General features: G+C 43.3%; 3 protein-coding genes across 5 annotated transcripts in view; 1 reads left to right on the forward strand and 2 right to left on the reverse strand.

Annotated features, from left to right (window-relative positions):
* The window catches only part of LOC119469395 (alpha-1,2-mannosyltransferase ALG9-like), a 10,016-nt gene extending 8,365 nt beyond the window's left edge, over positions 1-1,651 (reverse strand). The window contains exon 1 of the mRNA XM_037734602.1: positions 1,275-1,651. Coding sequence (XP_037590530.1) covers positions 1,275-1,405 — 131 coding nt within the window. The 5' untranslated portion in view covers positions 1,406-1,651. The remainder of the gene's footprint in view (positions 1-1,274) is intronic.
* A 2,674-nt stretch (positions 1,652-4,325) lies between these two features.
* On the reverse strand, positions 4,326-8,753 carry FDXACB1 (ferredoxin-fold anticodon binding domain containing 1). The gene is made up of 5 exons (XM_017517666.2): positions 8,540-8,753; positions 8,135-8,291; positions 6,739-6,942; positions 6,413-6,571; positions 4,326-6,049 (listed from the first exon to the last, which is right to left on the reverse strand). The coding sequence occupies exons 1-5, from the start codon at positions 8,709-8,711 to the stop codon at positions 4,867-4,869; spliced, it is 1,875 nt and encodes a 624-aa protein (XP_017373155.1). The 5' UTR covers positions 8,712-8,753; the 3' UTR covers positions 4,326-4,866.
* A 288-nt stretch (positions 8,754-9,041) lies between these two features.
* CUNH11orf1 (chromosome unknown C11orf1 homolog) lies at positions 9,042-12,966 on the forward strand. 3 transcript variants are annotated; one of them, XM_017517685.2, is made up of 5 exons: positions 9,042-9,183; positions 10,595-10,771; positions 11,098-11,227; positions 11,975-12,205; positions 12,740-12,966. In XM_017517685.2, exons 3-5 carry the CDS (start codon positions 11,135-11,137, stop codon positions 12,809-12,811), a joined length of 396 nt encoding a protein of 131 aa, XP_017373174.1. In that variant the 5' UTR covers positions 9,042-9,183; positions 10,595-10,771; positions 11,098-11,134; the 3' UTR covers positions 12,812-12,966. The 3 variants fall into 3 exon arrangements, with proteins under 3 accessions (XP_017373174.1, XP_017373177.1, XP_017373175.1); XM_017517688.2 differs by lacking the exon at positions 11,098-11,227 and having other exon boundaries at positions 10,595-10,770; positions 12,740-12,965; XM_017517686.2 differs by lacking the exon at positions 9,042-9,183 and having other exon boundaries at positions 9,847-10,771.
* The last annotated feature ends 1,311 nt before the right edge of the window (positions 12,967-14,277 follow it).

Below are 14,277 nucleotides of genomic sequence, written 5' to 3' on the forward strand. Positions count from 1 at the left end.
AAAAAAAAAAAAAAAAAAAAGTATGTCAGGACCTACTAATCAGAAGACCTAAATCTAGATAGAAAGGGCAAAAAGGACAAGGGACATCAAAGCAATCAAAGCACTTATTCATCTAAAAAGGTGAATAGCTAATTGTTTTCTCAGTAAAATGAATAAATAATTCAGATTTTTAAGAAAAAAATTGTGGCCGGGCGCGGTAGCTCATGCCTGTAATCCCAGCACTTTGGGAGGCTGAGGCAGGTGGATCACCTGAGGTCGGGAGTTCGAGACCAGCCTGACCAACATGGAGAAACCCCGTCTCTACTAAAAATACAAAAATTAGCCAAGTGTGGTGGCGCATGCCTGTAATCCCAGCTACTTGGGAGGCTGAGGCAGAAGAACTACTTTAACTTGCGAGGTGGAGGTTGTGGTAAGCAGAGATCGCGCCATTGCACTCCAGCCTTGGCGAAAAGAGCGAAACTCCATCTCAAAAATAAAAAATAAAATTATGAGATAGGCTCTTGCTGTGTTGCCCAGGCTGGACTTAAACTCCTCAGCTCAAGTAATCCTCCTGCCTCGGCCTTTTGAAGAATTGACTTTAATCACTCTATCGCTCCTTCCACTTCCTGCTTTTAAGGCATAAATTAACTCATACACTTTAGCTCCTTGCATTTGCGACAATCCATTTATCCCAAGCCAACGAATCACTCACTTGAAGGCCACAAAGCTGTCATTCTCATTTTTTTCCTTTTCTTAGCAAGGTCATTGCTTTTCATGGGTTTATTCATTACCCCTCAAGTTCAAATAGAAGCCTAGGTGCAAGCTACGTATAGCTTACTGCAATTCCATATGTTGACACCTTCTTTAATGCAGTTCTAACCTGCTGCCTCCCAGGTTTGGGAAGAGGTGGTGGCTGGTTGGGTGGGCCCAGTAAAGGGTCGGAACTTGAGGGAGAATAAAAGGAGCTGTGAGGAAAAGCCGTAAAAGGTTTACTCTTTTATCCTGTCAACATCTCCCACAGACGCTGTGCCCACGCTAGGCCTAGCCCAGGAGCATCACAGACCCACACTCCAAGACTGTTTTACAAAAGCGGGGGACCCGCAGTGGAGGGATCTAAGGTGGGCAAAGACCGAATGCTGACCCGCCCAGGAAGAGCAATAGGACCCAGCTGAAGAGGGAGCGCGGGCCTTCGGCGGGGAGGCCAGGCCAGACCGAGCCCCCGCGCGACACTGCTGAGACCCTCCAGCCGCGCCGGCCACCCGGCCGGCCACGCCCCTGCCGCGCCGCAGACGTACTCAGTCCGGTGCTCCGCGCCGCCCGCCTCACGGCTGCCCAGCAGCTCCCGCAGCTTGTCCGCGGCCGGGGCCGTGTCCCCACCGCTGCCCCCGCTGCCCTTCAAGCGCTGCCGAGCCCCTCGGCTCGCCATGGCAAGCTAGGGGAAAAAAGATTCGGCACCCTATGAAGTCGGTGAGCGCGGAGACTTAGCTTTGGCTGGTAAACGGTGTCCGCCGAGGGACAAAAGATCTTGACATGCGCAGAAAAGACTAAATTGTAGAGTTACTGGGCCAATCGGGGCAGATCCTCGAGTAGCGAAGAAATAGAACCGGAGCCTTGAGTTTCTTCACCAGGGCTGTCCCATCCACCTACTTCTAACTCTGTAACTCTGGCCATTCCTACCTTCCTCCAACCCTCTCTTCCTTCACTTTTCAACATTCTCCATTCTAAACACACACACACACACACACCACCACCACCACCACCACCACCACCACCACCACCACAGCTCCCCTATTTAAATGAAAGCACAAATAGAAAGTGATTAAAGAAATCTACATAGTGAAATGCGAAGTATTCAGTTAAATATCATAGCACAGCTATCTACTAAAAGAGAAGTCCTTAAAATGTCATTTTTAGGCCGGGCGCGGTGGCTCAAGCCTGTAATCCCAGCACTTTGGGAGGCCGAGGCGGGTGGATCACGAGGTCAAGAGATCGAGACCATCCTGGTCAACATGGTGAAACCCCGTCTCTACCAAAAATACAAAAAATTAGCTGGGCATGGTGGTGCGTGCCTGTAATCCCAGCTACTAAGGAGGCTGAGGCAGGAGAATTGCCTGAACCCAGGAGGCGGAGGTTGTGGCGAGCCGAGATCGCGCCATTGCACTCCAGCCTGGGTAACATGAGTGAAACTCCGTCTCAAAAAAAAAAAAAAAAAAAAAAAAATGTCATTTTTAATACCTTGCCTTCTCTGTATTTTGGTGAGAGCGACAGAGACAGCCTGTAGCTAAAAACTGTTTCAGACTGACAAACTGGTAATGGCAGAATGTAGACTGATGAAATTCTGTGTGGCAAACTGAATCAGACGTCCATCACTGTCATTGCTACTTCAGCATTGTGGTAGGCATTTTACATATTTTATGCTTTTTAAACTTAATACAACCACCTTGTTTTATTGATCAGGAAACTAAATAAACTTAGAGCTAGTAAATGGTGGAGCTATATTCCAGCCCAGGACTATCTTACCAAAAAGCCCATGCTCTTCCCACCAGATCGGGTGAAAGGTCTTCATTTCCTACAATCCTTTTTATACTAGCATGTTGATAATATCATATTTGTGACTCTTGGGGGTCATTCATCTAATCCTGACACTCTATCCACTCTCCTAATCACAGAGCTATATCCTACTCCGTGGAGCTCCATGCCAGTAACTGTATAGAGGGAACACTAAACTTGACAAGGTCCTAGAAGGTTGTGATTTCCTTCCAAAAATTCCTAAGTATTGAAAATGAAAATTGATCATATTGCTCAATTCCTGCATGCCATGCAGTCATTAGTTACCAAGTTCAAGTATCCAGCTTAGCTTTTTTTTTGTTTTTGAGACAGAGTCTTCCTTGGTCACCCAGGCTGACTGTGGCACAATCTCAGCTTACTGTAACCTCCGCCTTACAGGTTCAAGAGATTGTCATTGCTTAGCCTTTCAAGTAGCAGAGACTACTGGTGTGCACCACCACACTGGCTCATTTTTGTATTTTTAGTAGAGATTAGGTTTTGCCATGTTGGCCAGGCTGGTCTGTAACTCCTGACCTCAAGTGATCCACCTGCCTCAGCCACCCAAAGTGCTGGGATTACAGGCAGGAGCCACTGCACCCAGCCTAGCTGTATCTCATATACCCATCTCCTCCTTTTCATTTAACTCTAATGCAGGTCCCTCCCTACCTCTCTACCTAGAACTAACACAATAGCATCTTCACAGGGATTACTCATCTCAAATTCATCCTGCACAACATTATTTGGTTAATTTTCCAAAGCACTACTCTGTGTCACCTCCTTAGTTAAAAAAAAATCAGATTTTTTCCTATTGCCTACCAAGTAAAGTAAAAACTCCTTATTCTAGCATTTGGTCTTGCATGAACTCCAGCCCCAACCTACCTTTCAAATCTTATCTCCCACTACTTTCCTATTCACACTTTACATTCCAGCTAATTAGCCTAGAAAGTGCCCCCAAATGCTCCCTTATCTATATCTCTGTTCATGGATGCCCTCTGCCTGAAATGCACACCCTACTTGCCTAATAATTCTCCCTTTACATTCCTGCCCTTGTTTTAAGATCCAGATCAAACACCACCTCCTCCATGTACCAAACACTACTGAGGAAAGAAGAAAGGGATAAATCACATTACCTGCCATCAATTAGCAAAATAATATATGTGGAGAGCTCAGCAATAGATGTGTCCGTTAAGAGATCCCTTGGTTCTTTATCCCACTCCCCAAACTTACTCCCCAAACATTACTGGGATGACAGTGTTTCCATCCCAGTGAATGACACTTCTAATCTTCTAGGTATCCAGGTCAAAAACTGAGGAGTCCTGCTTAATTCCTTTATTTCTCTAACCGCACACCTCTCTCACCCACACACAAACGTTTAATTCATCAGCAAGTCCTTCCAGATATTATCCAACCCAACATTTTACTACCTTGGTCCAGGTCATCATGTTCTCATTTGCATTACTGCAATAACCTCCTAATTTGTCTCTGTGCTTCCATTTTTGCTTTCCTAAATGCTTTTCTCCAAGAATAAATAAGACAGTCATGTCCGTCACAGAATATAATCCCAAATGTGGAGCCTAACTATGAACAGGAGCATACATTACTTCACATTAGAGTACCGCATTCTGCAGAAACCTAGGCTAAGTTAATTTTCCAGTGTCCCTTGGAGGTACTTATAACAGAAGGCCCCAAAATCTAGAGAGGCAAAGTTTGGAGTTAATCACAGTTGAACAATTACTGTTAAGACTAGCAAAAAAGTAACAAAGTGGCAGAAACAACATGGGCTTTAGAGGATCCAAATGTTAACCCTAAATCTGAAGCTTTATTAGTTCCATGACTTTAACAAGTCAACCACAGAATTAAAATTATGATGATGATAACAATACCAAAACTAATATGGAATACTTACAACTTACGAAGCTAATAAATGTTGGTCTGACTCCAAAAATTACTTTCATAAGGTGATTTAATGAAGTGATACAAGAAAGTTGAGGGAAGAATAATTTACAGTGTGGAAAACATATGTGTATTTAATGAGACTCCTAAGTTCTACAGCCTCCTTCAGCAATAGAGCATCTTGAGTACAAAATGCTGTTTTGCTTATTGTTTCAGTCACTTCTCAGGACCAAAATATTGCACAACTCCAAATGTCACCAATTATGTACATTATAATCTATAAGTTTAAGTGACAGAGTCAAGGTATCTTTAGGATCAACCAACAGCAGCTATGGTCACAAAGTAAAAGATTAAAAAAAAAATCCAGAAAGGACTACTGATTAGAAGTTGGTCATTTTCCTCCACATCCCCCCCAATGTAGGATCACACCGTAGAAAAGAATTTAAACTACCGAGGTGTAACATATAGGCGTTGTTGAATCTCCTTCCTAAACTGGGACTGCATTGATGATACCTGCTGCTGGGTGAGGGCCTTGTCACAGGTCTGGTAGGTCAATCTATAGCAGAGACTGACCTGTTGAGTCTTTGGATGCTGATAACGGCTAAGAAACTGTATGGATATAACAGTGTCCTGGGACACTGCTCGGGCCACAGTGTGAAACTCTAGTTCATCAAATCCTTTCTTCTCATCTATCCAAAAACTAATATCATGGACGTAACATGGAGGATACAGAGAATGACTTTTAAAGGGTTCTATTTTTCCAGGGACGAAATTTTTCAGGAAACGGTTATCAAACGTCCACAACATTCTCCAGTCAGAGATACACCAGACAAGCATGGCTAATAGGTCCAAGTTCATGGACACAAACACAAAACACTGGTCTTTATGTATAATGCTTGTTGCAGATGTGGTAACAGACCCAATAATTAGATCCTCAGTATAATCTGGGCTAAAATTATCAGTCTTTACATGAATCATATAATCCTTTCCATTTGACTGAAGGACAAATTCAACTAAACTGCTCAGCTTAGAGATCTCTGGCGATGTCTGAGTCAGCAGGCTATCTACAATGCCCTTCAGATGATCCAGCAGTGATTGAAGACAGCCATCCTTCAGATTTTTATTAAGCCCAAGGATAAATAAAGTCTCGTGAAATGCTGGCATTGTGAAAGGCAAAATGTGGCACTTCTGAAAGACAGGTCCACTGAGGATGTGCAGAGAACCTGAGAGGAAGTCTGGTACTTCGATAATATCCTGAACATGAACTAGGAGAGAAGGTCTAAGGCAGACCTTAGCCTGGCCACAGATTCCTTCATAAGCTGCTTCTTTGCCATCTCTTCCAGGATTCTTGGGAAGGCTAAGTTCTGAAAATGACACTAGAAAGTCTTCCACATCTTGTGATGTCCCACCAGTCAGGGACTCAGAATTTGAGTTATCTTCATGGAGACTAATCCAAAAAGCAGCTGACAGAAAGTCACAATTCCAGAAAGGAAGAACACTGGCACCTTCCTGTGGCAGCAAAGGGAAGGAACATTTCAGCCTTTTTAGATGGAAAGCTTTGCCTAATTCAGCAATGAGTTTCTCATTTATGGTTTTGATAGGATGACATGAAGGTGCTTCCAGGAAACCCCTGTTTAAACACATACAAAAATAATTTTTCTAACTGAAAACAGTAAATAATTATAATGTAGCTAGAATTAAAACACGAACAGCTGGATACAAAAGAATTATTCTTAAAATGATCTTGAAAGGAAACAAAGAAATCATCTACCATAAGGAGAAAGAAGCAGGTATTTCAGAACTTTGACAGCCACCATCCCTACAATATATCAGAAAATATGACAATTTTTAATTCTAAAGAAGCTTAAGGAGGCCAGGCTCACAAATAAACATAGCACCAACATCACTAACAATTTATGTACCATCCATTCAATATATGGTTGCCATCAAGACAAACAGCATACAACTGAAGATGAAAGTGACTTCCAGTTACCTGTTCAACTTTCCTACAAGTGCTTCTGGTTCTCGAAAGGAAAACCACTGGTTACCCAGTTTGATCCTGAAGATTCTGGGTTGAGAATCTTCGAAGGGTAAGCTCCTGGTGAAGACATGGTTCAAAGCACCTTCTACATGAAAGGACTTATCTTGACTCCTTGCAAAATAGACACCAATATGAAGTCTGTCATTATTAAAATAAACAAGTATTTTTAGAGACTGAAACAGTTAATTGGCATGGCCTAAAAGTCTGTCTACGAGATTTTGTTATCATTAGTGAGACAGATGAAAAAGCAGAAGGTTTAGACCTATGCTATTACCTACCTATATCCAGTACACTTGTACCCTGGCACAGCTTTACAGCTGAATGGATACACATCACTTAAAATAAGCCCACCCAGGGCTGCCATGGCAACCACTTGCCAGCTGTTGTGCCATTCTCTCTGGGGTTTATCCACAGGAGTTCCACCTTGTCCTCTACATAATGCCACGTGGACTTCTCCTTCCTCTGCAAGAACATCTGCACAGCTAATAGGGAGAAAAGAAACACCAACTAATTATCATCAACAAGCGGAAATTACCACAGGAGCTGGCAACATACACATGGTTTGCCTGTGCAATAATTAAAATCCAATCATACCTATGTGCAAAAATCTATTAGACCCCCAAAATACAAAGAAAGTAGCTGGAAGTAAATGCAAATGTAAATTAAATGTTCAACCCACTAATGGACACTATTGGCTGACCAGTGTCTGCTTTGCATTTGTGTTGCTCATCTGTATGTCACAGAAAGGTCAATATCTGCACAGTTCCTATACATGATTCACTGCTTAGGCTGTTTCTTCCCATTTAGAAAATTATTTTCACTGCCCTCTTGCAATCCAAATACTAGCTTAAAATACTGCCTCTGTCAAAAGTTTACTGACAGCTATGCCCCATCGGACACCTCCAATAGTATCATATCTTGTGGTATAATCATGTAAAGCACTGTTTTAAGTTCGCAATAATTTTATGAGGGAGGCTGTTAGTTACCTTTTTTTTGGAGGTAGGGGGATAGAGTCTTCCTCTGTTGCCCAGGCTGGAGTGCAGTGGCACGATCTCGGCTCACTGCAACCTCCACCTCCTGAGTTCAAGCAATTCTCATGCTTCGGCCTCCTCAGCGTGCCGCCACGGCTGGCTAATTTTTGTATTTTTAGTAAAGGCAGGGTTTCAACACATCGGCCAGGCTGGTCTCAAACTCCTGACCTCAGGTGATCTGCCCACCTCAGCCTCCCAAAGTGCTGAGATTACAGGCGTGAGCCACCACGCCTGGCCTAGTTAATTACTATCAATATCCCTAGTTTACAGTTGAGGAAACAGAAACATGTAAAGATTAAGTAAGCTTGCTTAAAATAACAAAACTGTTCAGTGGAATTTGAATTCAGGCAGTCTGGCTTCCAAGTGCACGTTCTTAGCCATTAGACTATATGGCTCTCATTATTTTGCATTATCAAAAATAAATGATCCTCTTTTACACGCCCAAGGGTACACTATGTGTACTTTCATTTAGCATTTAGGGTTTATATATCTGTCTTTCCAACTAAATTGGGGATTCCTTTGGGGCTTTTTATTCTCTTCTAAACATATCATAGTAGCTTACACGTGTGCCTTATGTTTGGGTGCAGTAACTATGTTATGGACATTTTAAACATTTCACTTGTGAGGGCTCTCCTTTCCTCACCTTTGGAAAAACTTGGCAAGCAGTTCCCTGTTCTTAGCTACGCCAGCTTTGCGTCCACAGTGCGGAAAGTTGAAATAAATCTGATGAAATTCCCTGTCGTGCAGTTCAAAGACATCTGACAGCTGAGTGCAGTCGACGCCGAAACGTACGTCAATACCTGACAAAGACAGTTTGGGGGCGCAAAATATAGACAGGAGGATGTCTTAAGGACTGGAACAGAAAAACTCTTCCTAATTTAAACCGTGCAGACCAGCCCAAGTCTGGGCACAAGGCCGGCTTTATGTGAAAATCCGGGGGACGATCAAGAACAATCTCCTTGTGTGTTACAAACCCACGCCCCCACCCTTTCCACTTTGGGACGTGCCGGCAGCTGGGCGGGGCTTCGCAGAGGCGGGGTCTCGCTACCTCGCTCAAGCAGGCACTGCAGATTCTCCCGGGCCACCGGATCCCGAGCCACCTCGGCCGGGAGCTGGAGGCAGGTGGCAGTAAGACGAGTGCTCTGATCCAGGGTCTCGCTCAGAGCAGCGGCGAAGGAGAAATTCCCCTCTCCAACCAACAGGAGGCGCCGAGGTGCCATGGCCTCCTTGGGCTCCGGGCGCGCGTTCTCTGTGGCGCTCGTTTTACGTCACTTCCTTCGCGGATCTCTGCCTGCCCCCCCCTTCACCCGTCACTAGTTGATGACGTACTCATGGCGTCCGGTTGTCTGGACGAACTGGTGCACCGACTCCCAGGGAGAATAGTAACTATGAGCTCAAAAGCAGGACGCACACTCCCCGGTCCCCTCGCCCCTTCACCCCTTCGGGAAGATCACAGTGTCTTCAGCGCAGAGCATGGCCTTGAGCGACTTCATCACACCTGCATGAGGTCACAAGCAGTCACTAACGCTGGGGTGTGAGAAGAGTTCTGAGTGAAAGAAACGGGGCCGGGCTGAGGCCAAAGAGAGGTTGTACTGTGTCTCGCATGCCCCAGACGCAGAGGATTTTGAAACCTTTTTCATCTCGTCCGAAATGGCTGCATCCCAGTATCTCTGCTGCTCAAAACTTCTCCAGGTGCTTCAATCTGCTGTCTTCTATTCATTCAAAAAAGATTATTCAGTGCCTGTTATATGCCAGGCCACTGAGGGTGGTTAAGATATATGGATGAACAAGATATGGCCTATGATTTCACTGAGCCTACAGTCTAGTGGGGAATGCACAGAGCAAAAGAGGCAACTCTGATATGGTAGGGTGTGTGCTATGCGTGAAGTGATTCAGCGTGCTGTGGGAGCACAGAGAAGGAGAACTTTACCAAGATTTTGGGCAAAGTGGGTCAAAGACTCCTTGGATTAGGTGAACCCGAGTTGAAAGCTGAGAGGGTAAAAGTGCCACTTAACTGGGTCAAGAGGCGTGAAGAGGCAGAAGGAACAATATACGTAAAAGCATGATGGAGAAACAGAATAGTTGAGTTTGGCTGAAGCACGGTTGGTGGGAGAGTGAGTAACAGATGAGATTGAAGAGTTAGGCAAGGGCCAGGTCATAGGGAGCATTGTAAGCCTTTAAAAAATAATAAACTTTTACTTTAGATATGGGGGTACATGTGCAGGTTTGTTACATGGATATATTGCACCCAGGTAGGTTGCAGGTTTGTTACATTGGTATATTGCACCTAATAGTTTTTCAACCCACAGTACCCCCTCCTCCCTACTCTAGTTAGTAGTCTGCAGTGTCTGTTATTTCCATGTTTAGGTCCACATGTACTCAATATTTAGCTCACATTTATAAGTGAGAATGTCAGAGGTGTTTAAAACAGAGCAACTCCATCTTGAATAGGTAGGGGCTAGGCAAAATAAGGCTAAGACCTGGGCTGCATTCCCAGTAAGTTAAGGCATTCTTAGTCACAGGATGAGAAAGCTCAGCACAAGATACAGATCATAAAGACTTTGCTGATAAAACAGGTTGCAGTGAAGAAGACAGCTAAAATCCATCAAAACCAAGATTGCAATGAAAGTGACCTCTGGTTGTCCTCCCTGCTATACTCCCACCAGCATCATGACAGTGTACAAATGCCATGGCAATGTCAGGAAGTTAGCCTATATGGTCTAAAAAAGGGAGGTGTGAATAATCTGCCCCTTGTTTAGTGTATAATCAACAACCACAATATGGGCAACCAGCTGCCCTCAGAGCTGATCTGCGTATGGAGTAGCCATTCTTTATTCCTTTACTTTCTTAAACTTCCTTTCACTTTAGGGACTTACCCTGAATTCTTTCTTGCATGAGATCCAGGAATCCTTTCTTGGGATCTGGATAAGGACCCCTTTCAGTAAGAAGAACATGCCGTATTTGGTTTTTTGTTCTGTTGTAAGCTATTTTCGCAGGCTGAACCTTATTCTGAAAACCGTAGAAAGCCACTGAAAGATTTTAAATAAGAAGATGATACAATTATACTTTGATTTTGAAAAATTCTGCTTTCCTATGGAGAAAGGTTTGGAGAGAAACAAGGCGGATGGCAGGATAAGACGAGGCAACTGCAGTAATGGAGACAAGGCTGACAGTGATTTGAATTGAAGTTTGCCAGTAGGAATGGAGGATAGTGGTCTGATTCAAAAATCAACAAGACCTAGTGATTGGATGAATGTTAAAGACAAGTCAGAGTCAAAGATAAGCTGCAGGCCTCTGGCTTGGACAACTGAGTGGGTGGTGATGTCTGTCATTCCAGCCCTAGAGACAGTGACACCTAGATCTCCAGTCTGAGTACCAGGCCCATTGGTCTTTGTGGGACCAACTACTCTGGTCATCATGTTGTTTGATAATATCAGTGCATGCACCTGTCTTCACAAAGGCAGATTGTATGAGGGTAGTTACCTGAGATGTCATCCTCAATGCCACATTATTGGCTTTGTTTCTGCCTGTGCAAAGGCAAGTGGGTGGTGACTCCCAAACATGGCCATTTGCCCATGGTAATCTGGGTTATTCTTTCTTTGGAGTACTAGGAAAGCCAGGTTTGGTGACATCTTTAAAGAACATGGAACAGCCAAATAAGGATTTCTGTCACTCTCCTAAGAAATCTTCAAATAGCTCAACCTACTCAACATCAAGTTACTCTTCTTCAGGGAAGGTATTACCTTGTTCCTAAGCCAGGGGACCAGACTTACATTTTGAGGAAAAAAGGAAGATTGAGTTTTTACCTTATAAAAAATGAAATCAGACATTGATTATCTGGTATAGGCAAACCAGATTAATTGGGGAGGACAGGCAGGACAGGGTACAATAATGAATAAAACAGATCCTGTCCTTTAGGGGCATACAGCTCAGTATGGGAGATATAATACAGACTTTAAAAATGCCAATATATGGTATAAAGTTATAAATACAGTGAAAGATATGAAGATAAAATTTTATGTGAGATAAAAACAAGCTAACTTCAGGGGAGGCATCATTTGAGCCAGAAGGAAGGAAATGATCATTTATTACTCATTTACTGTGAGAGTTATTCAACTCTCATTTCTTTCTATTCTCTTTGACTATAGCAGTGTCCTTAGTCCCTAAATGCCTACATCTCAAAATTACCTAAAAATTTAGCTAATTATCCATATTGTTTTGGGAATACTGGAGTTTTTCCTGTCTTTTTACGGGTTCTGGGGAGCAGGGGTGTGGGTTTAATCTATATAGTCATCCACTGTTGCTGATTGAGAGAATAGATCAAAAGATTCCAGGACTTAGAGAGAAAGAAACAGAACCATAACAAAGCCTGGATCTAAGTGTGCTTGTGTTATACCTGGCTGTGTAAAATAAGAGTGGAAAAGGATGCTTTTCCTGTTTTCTGGTTTGTTCAATAAGCTTTTCTATTCTTGTCTTTTCCCAGAGACAGAACCTCGCCTGTTTCCTCACAAACCCACACTGTGGCAGCCTCATTAATGCAGATGGCCATGGTGAAGTGTGGACAGATTGGAATAGTATGTCCAAATTTTTCCAGTATGGATGGAGATGCACCACTAATGAGAATACTTATTCAAACCGTACCCTGATGGGCAACTGGAACCAGGAAAGATATGACCTGAGGAATGTCGTGCAGCCCAAACCCTTGCCTTCTCAGGTAATCTAACATTGTCTTTTTCGTTTGTTTGTTTGTTTCCTGCTGTTAGCAAAAGAAATGCCGTGGCCATTTGAAATGCAGGGATGTAATAACTTCCAGTGCAGTGATCTCTCAGTGAAGTGGTTGGGGCAGGAGAGCTGTCCACAGCTGAACCACCTATGCCACTTTACTGTCAAGTGGATATTTTATTATCTGTAAGGTTTCTAAAGGATGGGTAGTCCTCCTTTTCTCTTACTTCTGTTTGGACTTTATCTGTTCGTCTACAGAAATTAATAATGTCTTCTGACTTAGGCTAGCTTTTCCCCTGGTCCTGGCCTATCAAGACTTGTCATTTATCTGAGTCTAGTGCTTAAATCTCTCCTAAACAAACAAACATACAAAAGATACAAAAGTTGGAAGGATATAGACTAACACCATAGACCTCAAGTCCATCTGAAATATGATAGTCCATGAGAATTCATGTCATATTGATCTTTATTTCCTAATGTTAGCTGTAGACTTCCAGATTCTTAATCTGTTAATTTTTCTTTCCAGTTTGGACACTACTTTGAAACAACATATGATACAAGCTACAACAAAATGCCACTTTCAACACATAGTACGTAGACTGTCTTTTCTAATTCTTACATTTTGAGAACCTAACTCAGTGACTGGCACGTAGAAGGAACTCAAATAAAAGTAAACTGAGTAGGTGAATAAATGAGGCTGTGCACAGCGTCTCACGCCTGTAATCCCAGCACTTGGGAAGGCTGAGGCAAGCAGATCACTTGAGGTCAGGAGTTCCAGACCAACATGGTGAAACCCCATCTCCACTAAAAAAATACAAAAATTAGCTGGGTGTGGTGGTGCATGCCTGTAGTCCCAGCTACTCGGGAGGCTGAGGCAGGAGAATCAGTGGAACCCCAGAGGTGGAGGTTTCGGTGAGCAGAAATCACATCACTGCACTCCCACCTGGGTGACAGAGACTCCATCTCAAAAAAAAAAAAAAAAAAAAGTAGAGAGATCCAAGATGGCTGATCACTAGCAGCTCAGGATTGTAGCTCCCAGTGAAAGCACAGAGAACAAGAGGACACCACACTTTCAGACGAATTTTTGTTGCTCACGGACCAGGAGATTCCCAACGGAGGAGCCCCACGGGTCGCCAGTATGACTCTTGTGGCCGGCGCGGCGGTTCTCGGTGCAGAGTAAATGGCACTGGGTCCCCTTTTGGCCAACATTTGGAGCTCTGGGAAGGCAGAGTCACCTATTCAGCTGATTGAAGGACGGACTCAAGAAGGAAGCCAGACCAGAGATTCCCTGGCAGAAAAGCACCATCAATCTTAATGCCGCTGTTCTAGCTGGTGCAGTGGGTTGCTCAGATTCCGGCACTGGGAATCAACAAGTTGGACATCCACTCAGAAACCTAATTAGAAAGTCGGTAATTATGAAGACCACAGATGAATAAATTTATAATGAAGGGAAGAAACCAGCCTAAAAAGGCTGAGAATACCCAAAATCAGAACACCTCTCCCTCTTCAGGGGATAACAGTTCCTCATCAGCAACAGAACAAGGCCTGATGGAGAACGAGTGTGTTCCATTAACAGAAGTAGGCTTCAAAAGGTGGATGTTAAGAAACTTCTGTGAGTTAAACGAACTTGTTCTAACCCAATGCAAAGAAACTAAGAACTTTGAAAAAAGGTTTGACGAAATGCTAACAAGAATAGACAATTTAGAGAGGAATATAAATGAATTAATGGAGCTGAAAAGCACAACACGAGAACTTCACGAACCATGCACAAGTTTTAACAGCCGAATTGATCAAGAAGAAAGGATATCAGAGGTCGAAGACCAACTTAATGAAATAAAACGAGAAGACAAGTTTGGAGAAAAAAGGATAAAAAGGAATGAGCAAAGTCTCCAAGAAATATGGGACTATGTGAAAAGACCTAATATAAGTTTGATAGGTGTACCTGAATGTGACGAAGAGAATCAATCCAAGCTGGAAAATACTCTTCAGGATATTATTCAGGAAAACTTTCCCAACCTAGCAAGGCAGGATAATATTCAACTCCAGGTAATACAGAGAACACCA

Source organism: Cebus imitator, unplaced genomic scaffold (assembly GCF_001604975.1).
Source record: "Cebus imitator isolate Cc_AM_T3 unplaced genomic scaffold, Cebus_imitator-1.0 Scaffold641, whole genome shotgun sequence".
NCBI lineage: Eukaryota > Metazoa > Chordata > Mammalia > Primates > Cebidae > Cebus > Cebus imitator.